The sequence below is a fragment of the Triticum dicoccoides genome, chromosome 2B (genome assembly GCF_002162155.2).
Source record: "Triticum dicoccoides isolate Atlit2015 ecotype Zavitan chromosome 2B, WEW_v2.0, whole genome shotgun sequence".
Taxonomy (NCBI): Eukaryota; Viridiplantae; Streptophyta; class Magnoliopsida; order Poales; family Poaceae; genus Triticum; species Triticum dicoccoides.
Genome location: NC_041383.1, coordinates 696,761,755 through 696,788,098, shown reverse-complemented (window position 1 = coordinate 696,788,098; position 26,344 = coordinate 696,761,755). Strand labels below are relative to the sequence as shown.

Genomic DNA, 26,344 nt, shown 5'->3' with positions numbered 1-26,344 from the left:
CATTCATGCCACAATAAAGAAAATTACATGGATAAATATGTTAGGTAGCATTCCACATCAAAAGTTCTATTTTTATCATTTACCTACTCGAGGACGAGTAGGAATTAAGCTTGGGGATGCTTGATACGTCTCCAACGTATCTATAATTTTTTATTGTTCCATGCTATTATATTATCTATTTTGGATGTTTTATATGCATTACTATGCTATTTCATATTATTTTTGGGACTAACCTATTAACCTAGAGCCCAGTGCCAGTTCCTGTTTTTTCCCTGTTTTAGAGTTTCACAGAAAAGGAACACCAAATGGAGTCCAAACGGAATAAAACTTCTGCGATGATCTTTCTTGGACCGGAAGCAAACTAGGAGACATGGAGATGAAGTCGGAGGAGCCTTGAGGCGGCCACAAGAGTGGAGGGCGCGCGCCCTGTCTTTTGGGCCCCTCGTAGGTCTCTTGACCTAATTCTTTTGCCTATATATACTCTTATACCCCAAAACCACCAGGGCCATCCACGAAAACACTTTTCCACCGCCACAACCTTTTGTATCCATGAGATCCCAGCTAGGGGCCTTTTCGGGCGTCCTGCCGGAGGGGGATTCGATCACGGAGGGCCTCTATATCAACACCATTGCCCTTCCGATGAAGCGTGAGTAGTTTACCTCAGAACTACGGGTTGATAGCTTGTAGCTAGATGGCTTCTTCTCTCTCTTTGATTCTCAATACCATGTTCTCCTCGATGTTCTTGGAGATCTAATCGATGTAATACTCTTTTGCGGTGTGTTTGCCGAGATCCAATGAATTGTGGATTTATGATCAGCTTATCTATGAATATTATTTGAATCTTCTCTGAATTCTTATATGCATGATTTGATGTCTTCGCAAGTCTCTTTGAATTATTGGTATGGTTTGGCCAACTAGATTGGTTCTTCTTGCAATGGGAGAAGTGCTTAGCTTTGGGTTCAATCTTGCGGTGTCCTTTCCAAGTGACGGTAGAGGCAGCAAGGCACATATTGTATTGCTGCCATTGAGGATAAAAAGATGTGGTTTTCATCATATTGCTTGAGTTCATTCCTCTACATCATGTCATCTTACTTAATGCGTTACTCCGTTCTTTATGAACTGAATACTCTAGATGCATGCTGGATAGCGGTCGATGTGTGGACTAATAGTAGTAGATGCAGGCAGGAGTCGGTCTACTTGCCACGAACGTGATGCCTATATTCATGACCATTGCCTTGGATATCGTCATAACTTTGCGCTTTTCTATCAATTGCTCGGCAGTAATTTGTTCACCCACCGTATTATTTTCTATCTTGAGAGAAGCCTCTGGTGAAACCTATGGCCCCGGGTCTCTTTTCCATCATATAAGTTCTCTTTTCCATCATATAAGTTGTATTTTCATCATACAAGTTTCCGATCTACTATTTTTGCAATCTTTTACTTTCGAATCAATAAACCAAAAATATCAAAAATATTTACTTTATCGTTTATCTATCTCTATCAGATCTCACTTTTGCAAGGAACTGTGAAGGGATTGTTAGCCCCTTTACCGTGTTGGGTGCAAGTTTGTTTGAGGACCTCGATGTAATAAGTGTGTGATTGAACTTTGTTATAATTCCTCGAGTACTGTGTGTGTCAGCATACCAATCCAGGGATGACACTTAAGCACATAGGCTTCGGTCCATTGGGATCGTGGTCGCTACAGGAAGTGTCGAATCATTATCATTACTCAATATATTATTCACTGCAATTCAGCTTGCTCAACAGTTCTTTCCATGAAAACACAACCAGCACAACTATCCAGGTGGTCTCTGGAAGCATCGGTTAGTACATTATAAAAATTATCAAGTATTTCATTTTTCTTGAGAGGATGATCAGGAAAAGCATTAAGTAATTGGAGAAGCCTCCCCCAAGCTTATGGGAGACACTCTTCTTCAATTTGCACAAAGTTAAATATTTACTCTAATGCGGCTTGTTTCTTACGAGCGGGGAAATATTTTGAAGAGAAGTAGTAAATCATATCCTGAGAACTACGCACACAACCAGGAGCAAGAGAATTAAACCATATCTTAGCATCACCCTTTAACGAGAAAGAAAACAATTTAATAATATAGTAATAGCAAATTTTTTCCTCATAAGAAAATAGGGTGGTTATATCATTCAGTTTAGTAAGATGTGCCACAACAGTTTCAGATTCATAACCGTAGAAAGTATCAGATTCAACCAAAGTAATTAACTCAGGATCGACAGAGAATTCATAATCCTTATCGGTGAAAAAGATAGGTGAAGTAGCAAATTGCTCATAGTGATCAACAGATATAAATCCCAAGTGACTCAGAGAATAGAGCTATGCTCCCCGGCAACGGCGCTAGAAAAAGGTCTTGATAACCCACAAATATAGGGGATCACAACAGTTTTCGAGGGTAAAGTATTCAACCCAAATTTATTGATTCGACACAAGGGGAGCCAAAGAATATTCTCAAGTATTAGCAGCTGAGTTGTCAATTAAACCACACCTAAAAGACTTAACATCTGCAGCAAAGTATTTAGTAGCAAAGTAGTATGGAAGTAACGGTAGTTTCACCTTTCACCTTAAGTCCGATGGAGATCGATCAATTCTTTAAGTGCCTTACCGGAATCATAAGTTAGTTCCGATTATTATGGGACGATAAGCAGATCAAGAAGAAAAAGTTCGGCGGCATGAAGTCTCATGAGTGTAAAGTGATGATGACGCAGATACTCTCGGTTGCACTTAGGGGGATAATGGACAAGCACGTCCATGACATACTTACTAGTCTCCGCAACTTTTTGAACATTATCTCTCGAAAGTCGATCAATGTGAAGGAGCTCCGAAGACTACAGGAAGAGATCGTTGTCATTAGGGCTGGAAAAAATGCTCGAAACTCGCGAGCTAAATAAGTAGCTCGTGACTCGGCTTGGATCGATTCGAACTCGAATAATAATGAGTCGAGTCGAGTTTTAGTTTAAGATCGTTTGCAGACCGAGTTAAATGAGCCGATCTCATGAGTACTCGTGTAACATGTTAGGATTGGTATAAAAGTCAGCGTTTTTAGGGGTGGTAAAAAACAGTCACTAACCACCTTGCGTCCCAGCACAAGGCCCATGCTTTTAGGGGTAAATCGGGAATACGTTCTCCCATGCTTTCTGCATGGCAGCCTCGACCAACACTACAGGAAAAAAAATTATAAGCCGTGTGCCTAATACACTCGGCTTATGCCGATTTGCACTCGGCTTATATATAAGCCGAGTAAAACTCCCGGTTTATAGGACACGGCTTACAGGGGACCGGCTTACCAGGTATAAGCCGGGTGCCATGCTAAAAAGACTCGGTTTATATATAAACCGAGTGTTTGCGCGAGGCACACGGTTTAATAAAGTAACATGGCGGTAGCCATGTGTTAATGGCCATGTGTCAGCATCGGTGTAAGCCGAGTGCCGCCCGCAACGCTCGGTTTATATATATTATATATAAGCTGAGTGCCTCCTTCTCGGCTTATATTTGGCAGGCCGCCGCTTGTAGTGCCTATAAGCCGGGTGCCTGGCACCTGTTACACACGGCTTATACCTTATAACCCGAGTGCCAAATCTGAGGTATTGTGGTTTGCAGGTATTCAAATGTATGCGTACACACCCCAGGTATTTGAGTATTCAAATGTATATGTATACACCCCGGCTACAAACGCCCACACATACGTAGTACGTACTGCTGTTACACATAGGAATCAATCGAGTGGATCGATTAGCTAGCTATATACATACTACTAGTGGTCTAGTACACGTGAGAGCAGATCGAGCGGCTCGATTAGCTAGATAGAGGCTAGCTTTGCTTGCTGGTGGATCGATGCGGCCGTGCTGGAGCACTCACCCGCCGGCGAGGAGGAGCGCTGCATCGAGCTGAGCATGGACGGGTAGCTTCTGCTGCCGCGAGTTGCTGCTGCTTGCTCCATTGGCTGCTGCTCTTTGAGGAGGCTGCGGCACTTCGGCGTAGGCGGCGGCGGCGTGGAGTGGAGGAGTGGACGGAGAGGAGGGAGAGCCGGTAGCCATTGAGGAGAGGATGGGGATATAATCCAGAAATAAGAGAAGAATGGATGTACAAGCCTCCTCAGCGATTGCGATTCTCGACCGTTGGATCGGGCCGCTTGATGCGTTTTCGTCCGTTGGATCGAGAGGTGGGAGGATCTGGGCCGTCGGATCTGGAAGAAACACTGCTGGAATGAATAGTAATGGCAACATATTGTAAATACCATGCCCCCACCAGCGCATTTTGGTAATTTCGCGTGGTGGGGGTATAAAAGTGCTGGTTCCCTGGTGAACCCTAGCCTCCTCCTCTCCCCGCACTCGCGCCCCCTCCCTCGCCGGCCCCGCCCCGCTCGCCCGCCTTTCCCCGCCCCGCCGCCTCGCCCACCCCGCCCCGCCGTCCCGCCTCGCCCGTCCCGCTCGCCGTCTTCTCTCCCCTTCCCAGCCGCTCGCCCCGCCGCATCGCCGCCGCCTCCTCCTGCGGTCGCTCGTCCCTCCTCCTCCACCCAACCCCTAACCCTAGCAGCTCCCGCCGTCGCCGCCGTCTACTTCGCCCAGCCTGCCGGACCGCCTCCGTCCACTTCCCCGGTGTCGTCGCGGTCGTCCTCGCCTACACACGGCAAGAGGAGCGCCCCCACCCTCTCCTCTCCTCCTCCCTTCATCACGAGCCAGGACAGGGTGGGCCACCGTGGCCGGGCAGGTCAGGCAGCGCGTCCAGATCACCGAGGAGCCGCCCGCAAGGTCGGCCATGGTGCAACCGAGCAGAGCAGGTGAGGAGGGAGACGCTGGTTCCTCTTTCCCGCTGCTTGCTTCGTCGCCGGCGCGGCTCCGATGGACTCTGGTGGCTCCTCTCTGTCTCCTTCCTCACCCCCACACACGGCTCCACTTCCCGCTGGCCATGGGGCTGGCCGGCAGCAGCGCCTCCCTCCCTGCCGCTGCCAGTCCCGGCGCCACCGACGGGTCCATAGGCAGGTAGCCCCACCACTCCTTCCTCCTCCCCCTTCCTTCACCACGCCCTCCCTTGTTGCATCCTCTATCCGTTTAATTTCTGTTTTCCTGACTCTTGTGTCGGACGAGTGGTTGCTGTGGTAGATTGGGTGCGACTATTTCTGGATGAGTAGTAGTTGTCGCGTGATTTTCCTCGTGCGTGTTCTGAGTTCACATCTGATGGGATTTTGCGTGATTGGTGCCTGTGGTAATGCTTGCAGGGGCAAATATTGGTAACTCGTAGTTTGACTTTTTTCAGATGAGCTAATGTACTGCATGTTAGCAGCAGTGAAAAATGTTACACTGACGATATATATTTAATCTGCACTGCCTTGACCTGAAATCATCAAAGCTTATAGCAGTAGCGTGCAGTTTGAGAGCAGCAGGAGCTTCGCCTTGGTTGTACTGCCCAGATTGGTTGACACATTGGTTAATTGTCCATGTGTACAATCCTGTTGATTGTGGAGCAGTAAGGAACATCAGGGAATTTTTATGACCTGGACTTATCATGTGTGAATACAATTAACAGTACAAATACACGTTCTTCAGGCCTTGTTGATCAACAAAATTACCAAAAAAGTTGATACACATGTTGATCTGTAGGTTTATTCGTACAGGGTACTCTTGTGAGTATTTTCCATTTTGAAATTGAAAATAAGCCGTCAAAACTGAAATAAATTGGAGTACTGAAGATCTGCTTGTACTGCCATTTTTTTTGAACTGTGCAGCAAAAGAAATAGTTGCCAATCAGTTAGTAGCATAATTATTGACAGGGAGTATTTAGGACAATCCATGAGGTAGCATAATTATTGATATTAGCTCCATCTATTTTTTGTTTACATGTAATTGCAATGTGCTCTTTTCGAGCTTCACTGTTCAGGATTTTATCATTGGTTATGTTTTTGTGTGGCTTGGCAGAGGCGTCGTTCTTGGTGGTTGAGCCGCTGATGCAGAAGATTCATGGAGAGATTTGTTGGGTGGACGCCGACATCCTTGCCGCCATCCGGTTGCAGGTTCAGTCTTGCGATCTCATGTTCCATTTGGTTCGCAATATCTATGCTCTTTGCATTAGTACTGGTTAAATATGGCCAAACTAATGTGTGAAAAGGTGCTTGAACCTTCTATATTAAAAACTTTTAGATTTATTCAGCGGTAACATACAAGCGGTGGCTGACCCTATTCTATGTTGCTAGCTTTAGAAAATTGTGGAAGCTACCCGTCCTCCTGTTTTCAACTGAATATAGTTCAAATATATTTGCTTCTGTTTCCAATGGTTCTAAACACGTTCCTTAGTTTCTATGAGCAAATGAAGAAGATAACATTTGTTTGTTCTTTGGAATGAAGGAATTTACATAGGTTATTACAGTAAATGCTTACTTTTTTCTCCCCATGACCAGGGTAGTGCTTACAAAAAGAGGCAAGCTGAAGAGGAAGGTTGGAAGAAGGAGAGCAACTGTGCATTGTTATGATTGCCTCTTCCTCCTGTTGCTAAGGTAAGATATACGCATACAATACACTCACCTGATTGTTTCAAAGGGATTCTAGAATTTTTTCTCAAAGTGATACTATTTGCATATTGAAGTTATCCCTCCACAATCCATTTCGTTGTACTTCCTCCAGAAAGATAATATGATCTCCATAGAGGATTGCTCAGTAGAGTGTTTTTATGTTCTCTTTATTAAAATATTTAAGGCTCCAAGCTTCAGAGAATCAAACTCAGGTTCACTATACCATTTTTCATATGCTTATGCTTGAATTGAAGGTGAAGTCTCAGTGTATCAAACCACACAGTGAAACACATATACACATACGACTATACAAGGAAGTGTAAAGAGGTGTGAATGAATAGCATCGGTTATGTGTGTTAGGAATATGCTCTATTATTTTTGCAAGAAGAAACTTGCTCTAAGCTCTGTGTGATCAATTTTATGTGTTTCTGCTATACAGTGTCACAGGCAAAAGGACCAAGTGCGGGCGGGTGAGCATCAGGAGTCCAGTTGATTGGCTTCGGCCTTTGAGTTGCTGCTGGCTAGCGGTGCCGCTTCTGAGCGTCTCCTCACCCCTCACTCATGTGGCCCCTTCAACTGGTAAGATCCCCCCCCCCTCTCTCTCTCAAGACTTTGCTGATTAAACATTTAATAACAAATACATACCATACATTGAGCTAGATTTGGTTGCCTGAAAAAGGAAAAATACGTCTCTTTGTGTAATTGTGGTAATCAATTTTAATCTTTCTTGCTTTTACCTTAGTCTTGCTCAATATGGTCTTATACTTTGAAAGTTCTAATCTGGTTAACATTAAGCTTTTGAAGTTCTAGTTATACCTGTGTTGATAGCCATTAGAAGACAACTAAACAACCAAAGGTTAGAGTTCAGTTTCAGTTATGTATCAAATTATTTATTTCATTGAGATGTCTGAGATTTAAATTAGAAGAAATTTTATTAGCTTTGCCATGTGGCTACAAAATCCCCTCGCTATTTTTTGATCTTGACAGTCTCTGAACCTGTTATATTCTGTAACTTTGGAGAACATACTGGGCATTCACTGTTGCTTGAGATATATTAATCTGTTCTATTTGAGATATATGGGTCATTGGATAAGTAGGATCCTCTATAGCGAAGTGAACATGTTAGAAGTATTTACTAGCTCTCCTCTGCTTTTTTCTGCAGGTGGCACTTTTGCTTGTGTCTTGTTATCTTTTCGAAATGGTGAAGCTGACAATGATAGCCTGTATCACTGATGGCCTTTCATTTGCGGAGTGCTTAGATGGTGGTTATGTTAAGGATGTTGTCTTCTACAAGCAGCAAGCAAAATTGTTGTTCAAAAACATATATAAAGGCCAACATGAATCATCAAGACTGTCAACTGAGACTGGACCATACCGTTCCAGGTTAAGGTATGTATTTACATTACATGATACATTTTTTGCTTTCAGCAAGATGAGGATAATGTGACTGTTTGTGTGCGTGCGTGCTATATGATACATTTTCGCTTTCATCAAGATGAGGATACTGTTACTATTTGTGTGCGTGCATGCTATATGATATATTTTCGCTTTCATCAAGTTGAGGATACTGTGACTAATTGTGTGGGTGCTTTAGTGGTTCTAGGTTATTGTAGTAGTATAACTAGGCTTCGTTTGCACAAAATCCAACTAGGCTTCGTTTACACAAAATCCAAATAGAATTTAGTTTGGAGCTGGTCAGATCCATGTTGTCCTAAATTGTAAAGTACAGCTACAAGTCTAAACCTGGACATTTTCAGAAACTGGGCATTTTTAGAACCTAAACATTTTCAGTTAGTGGCTCAAAATTGTTCGTATCTTAACGGGCATTCTGATCTGTCTTTTTTGGTAGCTGCGGGTTCAAAAGCGCAGTAATGATATTTGCTTACAGTTACTTCAATTACTACACTTGGTTTATCTTTTAAGGGAAATCAGTTTTGTTTACACTGAAAATAATTTGTGTGCTTATCCCATTAACTTGAGTGTGTTATTACAGGTTGCAGGAATAGCTTTATATTAGGAGCAGCTTCTCCACCACCACTCAGCGGTAGAGGAGGTGTGCTTCTTCCCCAACACAACATAGCGTTAGCCACGGTATCCTTGGCCCTCTCCCTCTATCTACCCTCTTCTGTTCCTTACCGAAAAATCATTTTTTTACCTTGTATAATACTTGTGATTTGGACCGATTTGTGTTTTGGGGAGCATCAATTTGGTGCTTCCCCCGTCCATGTGCTGCAGAGAAAAGGAGAAGAAGGGGATGGATGAGCAAGGAGCAGAAGGACCTGAAGAAGAAGGGCAAGGGAAGTGGGGCGATATGCATGTCCAGGGAGGTCAGTCCCCCTCTCCTCCTCTTACTTTCCTTGTACTGCAGCAGCCCTTAATCATCTTTGATTTGTTTTATTCAGTTGTGTTACTTGTTCTCTCCTAAGAAAAACTAGAAACCTGAAGAAAATTGTATTGAAAGTAGTTGAACTTCCAGATTGTACATGTTTTTATTTCTCACTGTAAATTAGCGAAACAAAAACTGAGATCTTTCCATCGTGTATGAATGATCCGTTGGAAATATGAAACGACACTGAGGTTGTGTGAAAAAATTTGTGCAGGGTATAGAAAACCAATTAGTGTTGGCTGCCTTGAAGGGAGCCACAAGGAAGAGAGAGATCAGTGTACATGACATGAAGATGATAAGGCGCCACTTCCACGATGACATCAACATCTCCGTGGTCTGTCTTCAATGGCACATGGGGCGACATCAGATCATGTAAACACCTAATATTTGTACATGGTTATGCCCACCTTCAACGGAAGGCACACATATCCCCATTTGTGGTTTCAGCTTTACGGGAAGTTTTTAGTCGTGTAAGACTAATGCTTATAGTTTGTTTTCAAGTATTTCTGTTGCTGGGCTTATTTTTAAACTATAGTTTGGTTGATGAACTATTTCTACTGAAAAGCTTATTTTGAAAATATAGTTTGGTTGGCGAAGTTGCCTACTATATCACTTAATTCATGTACTATTTGGCAGGACTGGCTATGTTGCTGTAAAAATGTCTTTGTTTTTTTTGTGTGGAGCAGATTCTTTTTAGAGGCCTTGCCTTGGACTTCCTGGATCCTGATTGTTGTTTCGCGTATCTGCTTTGGGCCATTGCTGTTCTTCTACCACTCATTCATATATTATTTGACCATTTGCTTTGCTAAGATTCAAGTATGATGTAATTTAGATTTGTTCTCTTCAAACTTGTACCAATCAATATTTCTAGCTCTTAGCATTGTCTAATATACAATTTTATTGTATGCAGGACATGCATCCTTTAGCTAGATTCATCTTTGTTTGATGTAGTTCTTTGTGATCTGAAAGCAACTGACTACTCAATACCAATCAGTGCATGGAGGGAACTCCTGTCCACCATGCCGGCGACAGGAACATGGAAAACGCAGTCCACGGTGCCACCAATGAACAAGGTAAACACGAGCTGTCGGTCGCTTATAAATTCTGTACTTCAGTAGTATCGATCTAGGGTTCACGTGAGTGATCTTACTGTTATTCGGGCTGTGTATAAAAATGCTGCCCTTTTCAGAGAGAATACTCCAAATCTATTGATTATAATTTAGTTGTGGTATTGAGTTTTACTTAGTATGAATACTCACATAATGAATCTATTAAACGATCTAAAGGCCACCTATTCACATATTAACTTGTGCCACCGTTGTTTTCTTACTTATCGTGTCATTCTTGTTTTTGAGCCTGGCCTGACACATTCTGTTTCCAAATATATTATACCTATCGAATCATTTGGTGTCTCATTAACTGAAGAGCTGATCAGCCCAAAGTCTATGGTTAATGCCATTCTTGGTAACATTGGTCTGCCTGATGCAAAACAAGCAAGGACTACAAGAACTACAATGGACGTGTGAGTGCAATCATCTTTTTCTGGCCGTTCCTGGCGCATTGTTGAATTAGTCACCTTGCCTCTCTTGCACTTAACATTGTCTAATTAGACTTTTCAAAATGATTATCCAGGACTGCTTGGCCTCTCGTTTCGATTAGCCTATCATTAAAGTTGGAAACACCAGAATTGACGCTTGCGTATGAGTGTGTACAGGTTGTCCTTAGGATTTTCTTTGTAGCAAACTCGCTGGATTGTGGATTGGTTTCCTAGGCCATTGTTCTTTGTACAATACTTGAAGCGATCTGCTCGTGTGTGTGACTTTGTCCGATGATTAGGCTTTAGATTTTCTGCTGGTTTATCTTATGATTCATGGTAGCATTTGATTTTTTTTTCAATTACTATGTCTCAATTGTCGAACAGGACAGTAAGAATCTAATAAAACTCTTGCACAACAAAGATTGTTGTCCTTTAGTTACCCAGACCTTTGTTTTCATGGTATAAAACCAACTGTTGTCAACTTTAGTACTCTGGAAAATTATATAACCATTCTGAAATTTCCTATGACACAGGCCGAGACAAGCATTGTAAGGATCCCAGTTAGAATGATGCTTGATCTCCTGGTAGAGCATCTTGGGCTTCACAAGGCCATCTGAGACTCGGGCTCAATGAGAACACAATGAGAGTCATCATTCTCTCTGACACTGCTGTTCAAGACGACCGGACCTGTCCACCGCGCATGCCCATTACTGGTGTATGAACATTGCATCCTTTAATTTACCCTGTATATGAACATTCCATTCTTCAAATATGTTGTACTATCATTCTGGTGGCTATGGAGATGTGTTGTACTGTAGTTTTGGTATCCATTGATGATGTCTTGCTCCGATTACACTTGAATCTGTAGTTTTGGTATCTATTGATGATGTCTTGCTCTGATTACACTTGAATATTTAATTTTTTTATTTTTTTATCCTGATTGAATACATATGATAAGTCTGGCTTTCTACTAACTTCACCATTACATGCATGGGCACATTGTTGAAACTGGCACCCTCGCGCCAAGGCGCGCTGCTGATCTAGTAAGGGAGAGAGGGGAGGGAGGAGAGAGGCCAACAGCCGTTCGATTTCGGAAGGAGCGCACGAGATATGCGGCTGAGTTCTTGCCATGTCACTGATCCGTGGCTCACACGGCTCAGCCAATGAGAAAAAAGCACATGAGCTACATTATGTGTGTTTCTTTACTAGTACGTTTTCATATTAATTAGGACCCATAATTGCATTATTTTGTCATACATTTTTATCACAGCCTCTAGGTATCATATAAAGACACGCTACCAAGTTTCAAGAATTTCGGAGTTCGTTTGCATTCTTTGGAATTAAAAAACCAACAAACTTTATGTTTGGGTCGAATATTGGCGCCCTTGTGTTTGGAATTCCTTTTATTTACTTGTATATGGTCTAAACATAGACTCAAGAACGCAAATATGAATTTTCAATCAAATTTTGCCAACTTTTTCACGCACTTGTAGTTCAAATTTGAATTATATCTGTTAAATGTCTAGAAATGCACTTAATGACTTAAATATAGCAAACGGAACCGAAAGATACCAAAATTTTACATGGATCAAGTAATGGTGTATATTCGGTGTATAAAAATTTCCAAGACCAATGGATGTAGCAACGGTCGCTTTGCCTTCATACCTTGCTCGTTCTCTCTCGAAAACACGTTCCTTCCTCGGAGACGGTCTAGTTTTCAAGTGATGTACATCACAACTTTTACGATATGTTCTCAAATTTATAACACAGCATTTAGGTGTCATATGAAGGCACCATGCCAATTTTCATGTTTTTTGAAGTTTGTCTGCATTTTTTTGGATTTATAAACCGAAAAACTAGATGTTCGGGATCGAGTCTTGGCACTCACATGTTTGGTTTTCCTTTCTTTTTATTGCATATGTCCTATACATAGACTCAAGAACACAACTATGATTTTTTTACCCTCAACTTTTTCACGCACTTGTAGTTCAAAATTGAATTATATCTGTTAAAGATATAGAAATGCACTTAATGGCTTAAATATAGCAAACGGAGCCCGAAAGATTCCAAATTTTTACATGGATCACGTAATGGTGTATATTGAGTGTAGAAAAAAAATCAAGGCCAAGGGATGAAGGAACGGTCGCGTTGCCTTCACATCTCGCTCGTTCCATCTCAAAAACATGTTTCTTCCTCAGAGATGGTCTAGTTTCCAAGCGATATACATCACAACTTTTACGAAACGTTCTAAAAACTTTACCACTATATTTAGGTGTCATATGAGGGCACCATGCCAATTTTCATGCTTTTCGGAGTTCATTTGCATTTTTTGGAATTTATAAACCGAAAAACTAGATGTTCGAGATCGAGTCTTGGCACCCTCATGTTTCGAGTTCCTTTCTTTTTATTCTATATGGCCTAGACATAGACTCAAGAACACAAATATGTTTTTTAACCCAACTTTGTCAACCTTGTCACACGCTTGTAGTTCAAATTTGAATTATATCCGTTAAAGATATAGAAATGCATTTAATGGCTTAAATATAGCAAACGAAGCCCCAAATATTCCAATTTTTTACATGGATCAAGTAATGGTGTATATTGAGTGTAGAAAAAGTTTCAAGGCCAACGGTTGAAGGAACAGTTGCGTCACCTTCACACCTCGCTCGCTCCATCTCAAAAACACGTTTCTTCTTCGAAGATGGTCTAGTTTCCAAGCGATATACATCACACCCTTTACGAAACGTTCTCAATTTTTCACCACGGTATTTAGGTGTCATGTAAGGGCACCATGCCAATTTTCATGCTTTTCAGAGTTCGTTTGCATTTCTCAAAATTTATAAAAAGAAAAACTACATGTTCGGGGTCAAGTCTTGGCACCCTCATGTTTGAAGTTCATTTATTTTTCTTGCATATGGCCTAAACATAGACTCAAGAACACAAGTATGATTTTTTAACCTAACCTTGTCAACTTTTTCACGCACTTGTAATTCAAATTCGAATTCTATTCGCTAAAGATATAAAAATGTACTTAATATAAGCCGAGTGCTGTCACAGTGCACACGGGTTATAGGCCATATAAGCCGAGTGCTGTTGCAGGGCACACAGTTTACAGGCTGCTTCGTGACGGCACCGTCAACCACCTCCGTTTTGGACACGTGGCAGCTATCTTTGCCGTGTCTGCTCTATAAGCCGAGTGCTTTTTTGTCTAGATGCCGTGTACCTCATGTAAGCTGAGGGCTTTTCAGCACCACTCGGCTTATAGACTCCCATAAGCCGAGTCCTTTTTATTTCCCGGGTGTTTGTTTCAGCAAACTCGGTTTAGAGTGACATAAGCCGAGTACCTGAAAAAAAGAACTCGGCTTATACTATTTCACACGGCAAAACGTGATTTTCTTGTAGTGCAATCTCTGCATGATAGTACTATATCTCAACAAACCTGTACCTGTACGCGCGCATGGCGTCTGCATGCCTTGTAAACCAAGGTCCGATCCGATTTCCATTAGTATTCTAGTATTAACGCGTTGTGCATCCAGAGACCAATTCGGAGTGCATTATCTACCATATAGGCAGGTCAATAAATTAACCACGGCCGGCCAAGGCGCGAGGAAGACAGATCGATCGACCGATCATCATGGTCATGGTGATGGAGCTACCTGCCGACCTGCTCGCCGATGTCTTCCGTCGACTTCGTCCGCGTGACCTCGCCGCTGCACGGTGCGTTCACAGCTCCTGGCGCGCCATCATCGACACCGGCCGCATCATGCACCTCGTCCCGCTCCCGCTGGCCGGCATCTTCATCATCTTTCACAACCATGACTTCACGGAGCTCTTCGCCCGCCCCTCGCCGGCACCGGCCATGGTAAGCGCCAAATTCCACCACTACCTGCCCGACGGCGCTTGCGATGCAATCGTCATGGACCACTGCAACGGCCTCCTCCTGCTATTGGGCGGCTACGTGGTGAACCCCGCCACACGGCAGTGGGCCAAGCTGCCCTCCCCGCGGCCGCCACGCCGCTACCGTGACGAGCACTTCCGCAATCACGAGTACATCGCTTTTGACCCGGCTGTGTCGCCACACTACGAGGTGATCGTCGTCCCGCAGTCTCCTTACAAGCATGAAATACTGGACCCTAGGATGGCGGAGTGGGAGTGGCCGCCGTCACCGATGTTGCTGCATGCTTTCTCCTCGAGGACGAACAGGTGGGAGGAAAGATCATTTGAGCGGCAGGGGGAGGCGTTCGGTACCGTTGCCGATGTGCCTTGGTCCGATGATAACAAATGCGGTGTCTACTGGCGTGGACACCTCTACGTTCACCACTATTTTGTCATGAGGTAGGCAGGCATGCACGGACCATCGTTTCTATTATTAGTTTTATAATAAATTTTGTTTCTAATGCGTTCTTTTGTTTGTTTGTTTATTTACTTTATTTATCCACAGAATATGTCTGTCAAGTGGCAAGTATCAAGTAATTAAGCTGCCCCAAGATATTGATACGAGGGGAACTCCCCAACTACGACTAGGAAGATCAGAGAAGGGAGTGTATCTCGCATCAATTGCGTTCGGGAGGCTTCAAGTTTGGATCCTCGATGAGTCTTGTGCTCGTCTTGAGTGGGTCCTGAAGTATCAAGCAGATATTTGGCACATGTTTGCACATCGGAGCTACAATCAAGAAGTTCATGGGTCTTGGATCATGGAGGATGTCAACTATCATTCCTATCATGATAGTTTTCCAGATTACAAGGAACAAGCACCACAAGAAAAAAAAATGAATGGGACTCGGACAGTGAGGATGTGCTTGGCACCAAAGACAAGATTGATGGGCCGTGCAGAAAAGATATTGACATCATTGGATTTCATCCTCACAAAGAAGTTGTCTTTTTCACTGAATCACTAGAGAGAGGATTGGCATGTCATTTCAGTACCTCAAAGCTTCAAGACTTGGGATACATGTACCCAACACGCTATGATTGGTTTGCTGAAGGCCATAGATTCATAGAAAGCTCGTTTCCATACACACCTTGTTGGACTACAGAGTTCCCTACAAGTAACTGATTTGGAAGCTCGCTTTATGCTACATTTTAAGTTAATAAAAGCACATGTTATCGAAAAGAAGTTTATCGCAGATTCCCTGTTTAGACCAAGCAACACCCTCACCGCAATCAAATGCGATAGAACATGTGTAATGTTACTTTTTTACATTATAGTTGAGACAATTCTTAGGTTTATTATTGTATTTGTTTTATTCTAGATTAATTTATTAGATAGCATTGTGGCCCTTTCTATTGCTCCACAAATCTCGTACATGTGGCATTGGATGGATCTTGTGTTGGAATTTGCTAGTGGGCCTTTGGCCCAAAGCTCACCTAAAATTCTGAAATTCTCTTGGCCCATTCATGCACACATGTAAGTGGTGTGAGTAGGACTAAAGTTTAGTCCCATCCCGGAAGTTGAGAGAGACTTGCACCTCTTGATAAGGTGAGTTCTCCTACCACATGTATGAGCATGAGAAGAGGAGACGTACGCCTGCTCCTCCTCCTCGCTCGCCTCGCCATGCCACGTCTCGCCACGACAGAGCTATGCACGTTGTCTATATTTTTGCCACACGGGAAAAATTAATAATTAATGTACGCGTTATTTACTCTGTCGTTTCCAATTCTATTGGATCGTGGGGCTGTTACTTGGACGTGGGTTATATAGTCAGGCAGACGTCTACCCTAGCCACCGCCACAACGTATGGTTTCACACCGTTCCACATCATTGCGCCGCCACGCAAGTCTTCTCCATCCCTCCTTCCGGCGTGCACCGCAAGAAGGGACAACAAGCCTCCGGAACCCCGCCTCTCATGATCCTGTACGGGAGACGGGCGAACAGGTTTTTCGGGAGCGCACTTGTTTTACTCTTGAAGAAGAAAGTACCCTTTATGTAGAAAGGCAATAAAAACCAGGTAATGGCAAAATTTGCACGCAATTTACACATAAATTGTGCTTTGTTATAATATGCAAAAATAAGGGTATTACTGTTAAAGAAAGAAAATGAAATAAAATAAAAATTAAAATGAAAACAAAATAATGAATTTTTCTAGGGAAGAATAAAAAATTTAGGGAAGATTGAAACCCTTTGAGAAAAAAAAACAAAAACAAAATAATGAAGTTTTCGAGGGAAAAATGAAATCCTTTAAGGAAAATGAAAAACTAAAAAAAATACAAAATAATGAAGTTTTCTATGGAAGAATGAAACCCTTTAATAAAACAAAATACAAAAACTAAAATTAAAACAAAATAATGAAGTTTTCTATGTAAGAATTAAACCCTTTAAGAAGAAAGAAAATATAGAAACAAAAACCCAAACAAACTAATGAAGTTTTGGGAAAATGAATACCTTTAAGAAGAAATAAACTAAAAAAATAACTTGCACACAAGTATGCCATGGAATTACACTTTTCTAAATGCCAAAAATAAGCATATACATTGCAGTTTTTGCTTCTACTATAATTTACAAACATGGTGTATCATACTTGCATGTCTACTGACTGACAAACACAAAAGTAAAAATATTTTTTAAGAAGAAATAATGTATAGTGGCATTGGTATCACCCTTTAAGAAGAAATGAATTTTAAAAAATAGTGATACAATTTGCACACAATTTACACATAAATTGCACTTTTTTAGTTATGTAAGAATGAAAATATTTTTTAGTTATGTAAGGCCGGGCAAGCGCCTCTTTTCTAAAAAAAGAAAAAGAAAAAAAACTTGCATACAACTTTGCACTGAAATTCCACTTTTTATAATATGCACCGAATACACATATAATAATGCAACTTTAGCGGTCTAGTATAATTTACACACATATTTTGTACTTTCATGCATAGATACACCTAATAATAGAAAATGTATTTAATTAGCAAAGAATTGCACAAAACAATTAGCATTTGTATTACCCTTAAATAGTAAAGAAAACAAAAAAACAAAAAATTACACACAATTAGCACAAAAAATGCAATTTTTATAATATGTAGAATAAATATATAAGAGTGAAGTTTCCATACTCTGATGTAATTTGTACATGTAGTACTTGCATGTATACATTTTTCCCGCACTCAACATCCGAAATACACATAAAGAAAAATAAACTCAACTGAACAATAAAAAAAAATACATGTGCAGAAAACAAAAGTAAACACATGAAAAAAAAGCATACACACACACACACCAAAATCCAGCCCAAGAAGGAAATCGACTGACCCAAAATAGGTGTCAATCAAATCCAAACAGCCCAACACCACCAGCAAAATGTGACAAAAAAAAGCTACACAAATCTTAAAGCACAATCCAAGGGTCGGAAAATCGATTGACCACAAAACTAAAATTCAGCTGACTGAAATCTAGCTAAAGTGTACTTTTTTTACATTATAGTTGAGACGATTCTTAGGTTTATTATTGTATTTGTTTTATTCTAGATTAATTTATTAGATAGCATTGTGGCCCTTTCTATTGCTCCACAAATCTCGGACATGTGGCATCGGATGGATCTTGTGTTGGAATTTGCTAGTGGGCCTTTGGCCCAATGCTCACCTAAATTTCTGAAATTCTCTTGACCCATTCATGGACACATCTAAGTGGTGTGAGTGGGACTAATGTTTAGTCCCACCCCGAAAGTTGAGAGAGACTAGCACCTCTTTATACGGTGAGTTCTCCTACCAATTGTATGAGAATGAGAAGAGGAGACGTATGCGTGCTCCTCCTCCTCACTCGCCTCGCCATGCCACACCTCGCCGCGTCAGACTTATGCACATTATCTATATTTTTGCTACACAGGAAAATTAATAAGTAATTAATTAATAATTAATGTACGCGTTATTTACTCAGTCGTTTCCAATTCTATTAGATCGTAGGGCTGTTGCTTGGACGTAGGTTGTATAGTCAGGCAGACGTCTACCCTAGCCGCCGCCACAATGTATGGTTTCGCACCGTTCTAGATCATTGAGCCGCCACGCAAGTCTTCTCCATCCCCCCTTCCGGCGTGCACCGCAAGAAGGGACAACAAGCCTTCGGAATCCCGCCTCTCGTGATCCTGTAGGGGAGAGGGGCGATCTTGTTTTTGGAGAGCGCACTCGCGCTACTGCTGGCAGTGATGACTTCGCCAACGACAACTTCTTCCCCGACCCTTGCAACCTCCTCATCGACGACATGGGCGACAACATCAACATCGGCAGTCCTGCTCCCGCTGCACCGTATGTGATCTTGTCCTCCGTGTTCGAGATTGTGCTAGAATTCTTAGTTCTAGCCTATGCCCTAGATATGATCTGTTCATCTACTATGCTAGTCCGCATGATTAGTCTAATCTCTGTTTTCATCGTCATGATTTATGTACTGTTTATTTGGAATAAACCTCGTAGTAATTTGCTCATATTTTCAACAATCCAAAAACCTGATCGTAGGCAATTTACTCCAAGTGGTTTTGCTGCGCATCTTAAGCCGCCTACCTTTAAGGGGGTGCAATATAATAGGTGGCGCACGAGAGCAGTTTACTGGTTCCAAACCATGTACTGCTATGACGCCACCAAGGGAAAGCCCGAGGGCATTCTTAATCCTGCACGGCAGGAAGCTTTTGAGAAGATGGATACCCTCTTTAAAGGCGCCCTTCTGAGTGTTCTTGATGATTCCATTGTGGATTCGTATATGTCGTTTGACAACGGCAAGGACATGTGGGTTGCGCTCGAGGCCAAGTTTGGGGCCTCGGACACCGACAACGAGTTGTACATCATGGAGCAATTCTATGACTATAAGATGACTGGTGAGCGCTCTGTTGTCCAGCAAGCTCATGAGATACAGTCGCTCGCAAAGGAACTTGAGTACTTCAAGTGTGTGTTGCCGGACAAATTTGTTGCCGGAGGCATCATTGCCAAGCTTCCACCTTCGTGGAACAATTTTGCTACTTCCCTGAAACACAAGAGAGAGGAGTTCTCCGTTTTGGATCTCATTGGTACTCTTCATGTTGAAGAGAATGCGAGAGCAAAAGACACATGTGCTCAAGTTGTTGAGGGAGCTTCTAGTGCCCACATGGTGCAGAAGAAGAACTTCCAACCCAACAAGTTCAAAAACAATAAGAACAAAACTCAAGGCAAAGGCAAGTTTGATGCAAAGAACAAGCCATCACATCATACCAAATTCAAGAAGAATTCTCATAAGAAGGGAAAATGACTATGCCATGTCTGCGGTGATCCTAATCACCGAGCTCCGAAATGTCCTAACCGTTTTGAGGAGCGTGAACATGAGAAGAGTGGCAAGTCTGCTAATGTTTTCATCGGTGATACTGATATGAAGGAATCTGGGTACGGTATTTTCCTACCATCCTTTCAGTATTTCAATCTCTGGATTAGTTAATAGACACTGGTGCCAATGTACATGTTTGTGCTAACGCCTTCATGTTTTCTTCTTACCAGATCACAGGGACTTCTCCCGTGCTGATGGGGAATGGGTCACATGCCATTTTTTGAGGTGTCAGTACGGTCGATCTGAAGTTTACTTCAGGGAAGATCGTGCGACCGAAGAACGTTCATCATGTGTCGTCCATCAATAAGAATCTCGTCAGCGGATCCTGTTTATGTCGAGATAGTTTTAAGTTGGATTCTGAGACCAATAAAGTTGTAATTTCTAAGTGTGGACAATTTTTTGGAAAAGGCTATGAGTGCGGAGGCTTGTTCCGCCTGTCTTTGTCAGATATTTGCACTAAAGTTATCAACAATGTCTGCCACGATAATGAGTCCAACATTTGGCATTCACGACTTTGTCATATTAACTTTGGTTGCATGACACGGCTAGCCAATATGAGTTTAATTCCGAAATTCACCACTGTCAAGGGCTCCAAGTGCCAAATGAGTGTGCAAGCTAGGCAACCTCAAAAATCCCATAAGACTGCAAAGGCAAGAAACTTGGCGCCACTAGAGCTTATATATTCTGATCTTTATGAGATGAATGGCGTGTTGACAAAAGGTGGAAAGAAATACTTCATGGCGTTGATTGATGACTCCACTAGATATTGTCATGTGTATCTTCTAAAATCAAAAGATGAGGCTTTAAATTTCTTCAAAAACTATAAAGCTGAAGCAGAGAACCAACTTGATCGAAAAATTAAACGGCTTAGGTCTGATCATGGTGAAGAGTATTTTTCCAATGAATTTGATTTGTTTTGCGTGGAACATGGTATAATCCATGAGAGGACGTCTCCCTACTCACCTCAGTCAAATGGGGTAGCTGAAAGAAAGAACCGGACTCTAACTGATATGGTTAACACCATGTTAGATACATCGGGTCTCTCCAAGGCATGGTGGGGGGAGGCACTAATGACTGCATTGTTGGAAATATGCCCTAGAGGCAATAATAAAGTGGTCATTATTATATTTCCTTGATCATGGTAATCGTCTATTATCCATGATATAATTGTATTGACCGAAAACTCAAATACATGTGTGGATACATAGACAAAAACATGTCCCCAGTAAGCCTCTACCGGACTAGCTCGTTGATCAAAGATGGCTATGGTTTCTTAGCCATGGACATGAGTTGTGATTTGATAACGGGATCACATCATTAGGAGAATGTGTGATGGACAGGACCCAAACTATGAACGTAGCATATGATCGTATCAAGTTTATTGCTATCTTTTTTCTGCATGTCAAGTATATGTTCCTATGACCATGAGATCATGCAACTCACTGACACCGGAGGAGTGCCTTGTGTGTACCTAATGTCGCAACGTAACTGGGTGACTATAAAGGTGCTCTACAGGTATATCCGAGGGTGTCTGTTGAGTTAGCATGAATCAAGACTGGAATTTGTCACTCCGTATCACAAAGAGGTATCTCAGGGCCCACTCGGTAGTACAACATCACAATAAGCTTGCAAAGCAATGTGACCAATGAGTTAGTAATGGGATCTTGTATTATGGAACGAGTAAAGAGACTTGCCGGTAACGAGATCGAAATAGGTATGGAGATACCGACGATCGAATCTCGGGCAAGTAACATACCGATAGACAAAGGGAACTGCATATGGGATTAGCTGAATCCTTGACATCGAGGTTCAACCGATAAGATCTTTGTAGAATATGTTGGAACCAATATGGGCATCCAGGCCCCGATGTTGGTTATTGGCCATAGAGGTGTCTCGGTCATGTCTGCATAGTTCTCGAACATGCAGGGTCTACACACTTAACGTTTGGTGATGGTATAAGTATAGTTGAGTCATTATGGTGGTCACCTTGACTCTTGCAGAAAGTAAAAGACCTAAAGTAAAAGATAGGCCCTTCGCAGAGGGAAGCAGAGGTTGTCATGTGCTTTTAGGGTGGATGCACAAAATCTTAATGCAAAAGACGTCGCTTTATATTGCCACTTGCGATATGAACCTTTATTATGCAGTCCGTCGCTTTTATTACTTCCATATCACACGATCATATACAGCTTATTTTCTCTGCACTAATAAGTCATACATATTTAGAGAACAATTTTTATTGCTTGCAACATGACAACTTACTTGAAGGATCTTACTCAATCCATAGGTAGGTATGGTGGACTCTCATGGCAAAACTGGGTTTAAGGATATTTGGAGGCACAAGTAGTATCTCTACTTGGTGCAAGGAATTTGGCTAGCATGAGGGGGAAAGGCAAGCTCAACATGTTGGACGATCCATGACAATATACTTTAACTAAGATGTGAGAAAACATAACCCATTATGTTGTCTTCCTTGTCCAACATCAACTCTTTAGCATGTCATACTTCAATGAGTGCTCACAATTATAAAAGATGTCCAAGATAGTATATTTATATGTGAGAACCTCTCTCTCTTTATTACTTCCTATTAATTGCAACGATGACCAAAACTATGTTTGTCAACTCTCAACAACTTTTATGCCTCATACTCTTTATATGTGAAGTCATTACTATCCATAAGATCAATATGAACTCTTTAATTCTTTTTATTCTTTCTATTTTCTCAAGATCGTAGCAATATAGCAAAGCCCTTGACTCAACACTAATCTTTATTAGATAGCTCACGGACTCGATTACATAGAAGGATCACAAAGCAAAACTCGAAACTAATTCATACCAAAACTTTATCTACTAGATCAAGATATTACTAAAAGGATCGAACTAAGAAAAATGGTAAAGATAGGAGTGTGATGGTGATACAATACCGGGGCAACTCCCCCAAGCTTGGCAGTTGCCAAGGGGAGTGCCCATACCCTTGTGATTATGTCTCCTTCTTCAGAGTTGGTGTTGTGATCTTCTTGGAGATGATGCCCCTCAGGATACGATTCTCCTCCTCGAGCTTATTGACTTGTTGCTTGAGGTCCATATTCTCCTTGCGGAGCTTGCCCGTGAAGGCTAAAGCTCCTTTTACCCCAGGATGCTGCATAGCTTCTGGAGAACAAGTGACACCCTTTTTCATATTTTCATAAGAAAGAAATTTAACATTGGAAGGGATCACCGAGTTTGGAATAGCTGAGCTTTGTAGTTCCCCCATCATGAATCCTGCTTGGAAGCGGGAGGTAACTTCTTGATCCTCCTCCATGGCATCTATCCTTTTCAAGTCGGCATCCATCTCATCCTCCGTTGATGGCCCAAAGTGATAAGCATCGTTGTTTGCTCCTGGACCTGGCATCGGGTGGGACACCCAACTCTCCCCAACTAACTCTTGAGACGACATCTTGCTCTAAATCTGTAACAGAGACAACTCGAAACAAAGACAAGATTTTTGCGTGATACGGTGGTCAAAACCTTCGGGAGATTATATAATGATTTTTTACCGCAAAAGAAGTAACGTGCAAGAAAACGAAGTCCGGAAGGCACACGAGGTGCCCACGAGGCAGGGGACGTGCCAGTAAGGGTGGGCGCGCCCTCCACCCACGTGGAGGCCTCGTGTCCTTCCCGGACTACTTCTTATTTCCTTAAATTCTTAAATATTCCAAAAGGAAGAGAAATTTCTATTAGAATTGTCTTGGAGTCGGTTTACTTACCGTACCACATACCTATTCCTTTTCGAAGTCTGAAACATTCTAGAAGGTGTCTCTTATGTATTCCTCCGGGGTTATGGTTTCAATAATATTTGTTTCAACATTTATGGGATTACCTGAGATATAATGTTTGATTCTTTGACCGTTCACCACCCTCGGACTTGTGCCTTCGAAGTTGTTGATTTTTATGGCACCAGAACGATAGACCTCCTCGATAACGTAAGGGCCTTCCCATTTAGAGAGAAGTTTTCCTGCAAAAAATCTTAAATGAGAGTAGAATAGCAACACATAATCACCTACGTTAAACTCATGCTTTTGTATTCTTTTGTCATGCCATCTTTTAACCTTTTCTTTAAACAGCTTGGCATTCTCATATGCTTGGGTTCTCCATTCATCAAGTGAGCTAATGTCAAATAACCTCTTCTCACCGGCAAGTTTGAAATCATAGTTGAGCTCTTTAATAGCCCAATATGCCTTATGTTCAAGTTCGAGAGGTAAGTGACATGCTTTTCCATATACCATCTTATACTGAGACATACCCATAGGATTTTTATATGCAGTTCTATAGGCCCATGTTTATTGGAAGAATTCTTTCTAGACCTATTAACAGTCTTTTGCAAAATTAATTTGAGCTCTCTATTACTCAGCTCTACTTGACCACTAGATTGTGGGTGATATGGAGATGCAATCTTATGATTAACATCATACTTAGCAAGCATTTTACGGAAAGCACCATGAATAAAATGTGAACCACCATCAGTCATGAGATATCTAGGGACTCCAAACCTCAGAAAAATAACTTCTTTAAGCATCTTAATAGAGGTGTTATGATCAGCACTACTAGTTGGAATAGCTTCTACCCACTTAGTAACGTAATCAACAGCAACTACAATATGTGTATATCCATTAGAGGCAGGAAAAGGTCCCATATAATCAAAGCCCCAAAAATCAAATGGTTCAATAACAAGAGAATAATTCATAGGCATTTCTTGACGTCTACTAATATTACAAATTCTTTGACATTCATCACAATACAAGACAAACTTACGAGCATCCTTGAAGAGAGTAGGCCAATAAAAACCGGATTGCAATACCTTATGTGTAGTTTTGTCTCCAGCGTGATGTCCTCCGTATGGTTCGGTGTGACACTTGCGTAGGATCTATTCCTGTTCATGCTCAGGTACACAACGTCTAATAACACCATCTACTCCTTCTTTATAAAGGTGTGGGTCATCCCAGAAGTAATGTCTTAAATCATAAAAGAACTTTTTCTTTTGCTGGTATGTGAAACTAGGTGGTATAAATTTAGCAACAATGTAATTAGCATAATCAGCATACCAAGGAGGAGTACGAGAAGCATTGACAACCGCTAATTATTCATCAGGAAAACTATCATTAATAGGCAGTGGGTCATCAAGGACATTCTCTAACCTAGACAAGTTGTCTGCAACGGGGTTCTCAGCTCCCTTTCTATCAATAATATGCAAGTCAAATTCTTGGAGCAAGACAACCCATCTAATGAGTCTAGGCTTAGCATCTTTATTTTCCGTAAGATATTTAATAGCAGCATGATCAGTGTGAATAGTAACTTTGGAATCAACAATATAAGGTCTGAACTTATCACAAGCAAATACGACTGCAGAATTCTTTTTCAGTAGTAGCATAATTTCTTTGGGCAGTATCAAGAGTTTTACTACATATTGGATAACATTTTCTTATCAACTCTTTGCCCTAGAACAACACCTACAGCATAATCACTAGCATCACACATAATTTCAAAGGGTAAATTCCAAGCAGATGGTTGAACAATAGGTGCAGTGATAAAATTTTTCTTAAGGATTTCAAATTCTTCTACACAATCATCATCGAAGACAAAAGGAATATATTTTTGCAATAAATTAGTCAAAGGCCAAGAGATTTTAGAAAAGTCCTTAATGAACCTCCTATAAAAACCGGCATGACCAAGGAAACTTCTTATACCTTTAATGTCCTTGGGACACGGCATCTTTTCAATAGCATCAACTTTAGCCTTATCAACTTCAATACCTCTTTAAGGAATTTTATGCCCCAAGACAATGCCTTCATTAACCATAAAGTGGCACTTTTCCCAATTCAAGACGAGACTAGTGTCTTCACATATCTGCAAAACTCGCTCAAGGTTGCTCAAGCAATCATCAAAAGAGGATCCATCAACGGAGAAGTCATCCATGAATACCTCACAAATATTTTCACAAAAGTCAGAGAATATAGCCATCATACATCTTTGAAAGGTAGCAGGTGCATTACATAAACCAAAAGGCATACGTCTATAAGCAAAAGTACCAAAAGGGCAAGTAAAAGTAGTTTTTGATTGATCCTCCGTGGACACAGGTATTTGAGAGAAACCAGAATAACCATCTAGAAAGCAGAAATGTGTATGTTTGGATAGTCTTTCTAGCATTTGATCAATGAAAGGTAAAGGGTAATGATCTTTCTTAGTAGCTTTATTTAATTTACGGAAATCAATTACCATCCTATAACCTATAATAATTCTTTGCGGGATCAATTCATCTCTATCATTAGGAACGACAATAATACCTCCCTTTTTAGGGATGTAATGGACAGGACTTACCCAATCACTATCAGCAATGGGATAAATTATACCTGCCTCAAGGAGCTTTAGTATCTCCTTTCTTATCACTTCTTTCATCTTAGGATTTAATCATCATTGATGATCTCTCACTGCCTTGGCGTCTTCGTCTAGTCTAATTTTATGTTGGCATAGAGTGGGACTAATGCCCGTAAGATCATCCAGAGTATATCCAATAGCAGCACGGTGCTTCTTCAGAGTTTTCAATAATCTTTCCTCTTCTTGCTCTGAAAGGTTAGCAC

General features: G+C 41.5%; 1 protein-coding gene and 1 long non-coding RNA gene across 4 annotated transcripts; both read left to right on the top strand.

The window, feature by feature from the left end:
- Positions 1–6,428: 6,428 nt before the first annotated feature.
- Positions 6,429–8,611, top strand: LOC119368367 (25.3 kDa vesicle transport protein-like). The gene is made up of 4 exons (XM_037633652.1): positions 6,429–6,518; positions 6,973–7,112; positions 7,696–7,922; positions 8,527–8,611. Exons 2-4 carry the CDS (start codon positions 7,095–7,097, stop codon positions 8,537–8,539), a joined length of 258 nt encoding a protein of 85 aa, XP_037489549.1. The 5' UTR covers positions 6,429–6,518; positions 6,973–7,094; the 3' UTR covers positions 8,540–8,611.
- Positions 8,612–9,233: 622 nt separating this feature from the next.
- LOC119368366 lies at positions 9,234–11,323 on the top strand. 3 transcript variants are annotated; one of them, XR_005176614.1, is made up of 4 exons: positions 9,234–9,291; positions 9,830–9,992; positions 10,345–10,441; positions 10,990–11,323. It is a non-coding gene; the product is annotated as an uncharacterized LOC119368366 (long non-coding RNA). The 3 variants fall into 3 exon arrangements; XR_005176615.1 differs by lacking the exon at positions 9,234–9,291 and adding an exon at positions 9,606–9,735; XR_005176616.1 differs by lacking the exon at positions 10,345–10,441.
- The last annotated feature ends 15,021 nt before the right edge of the window (positions 11,324–26,344 follow it).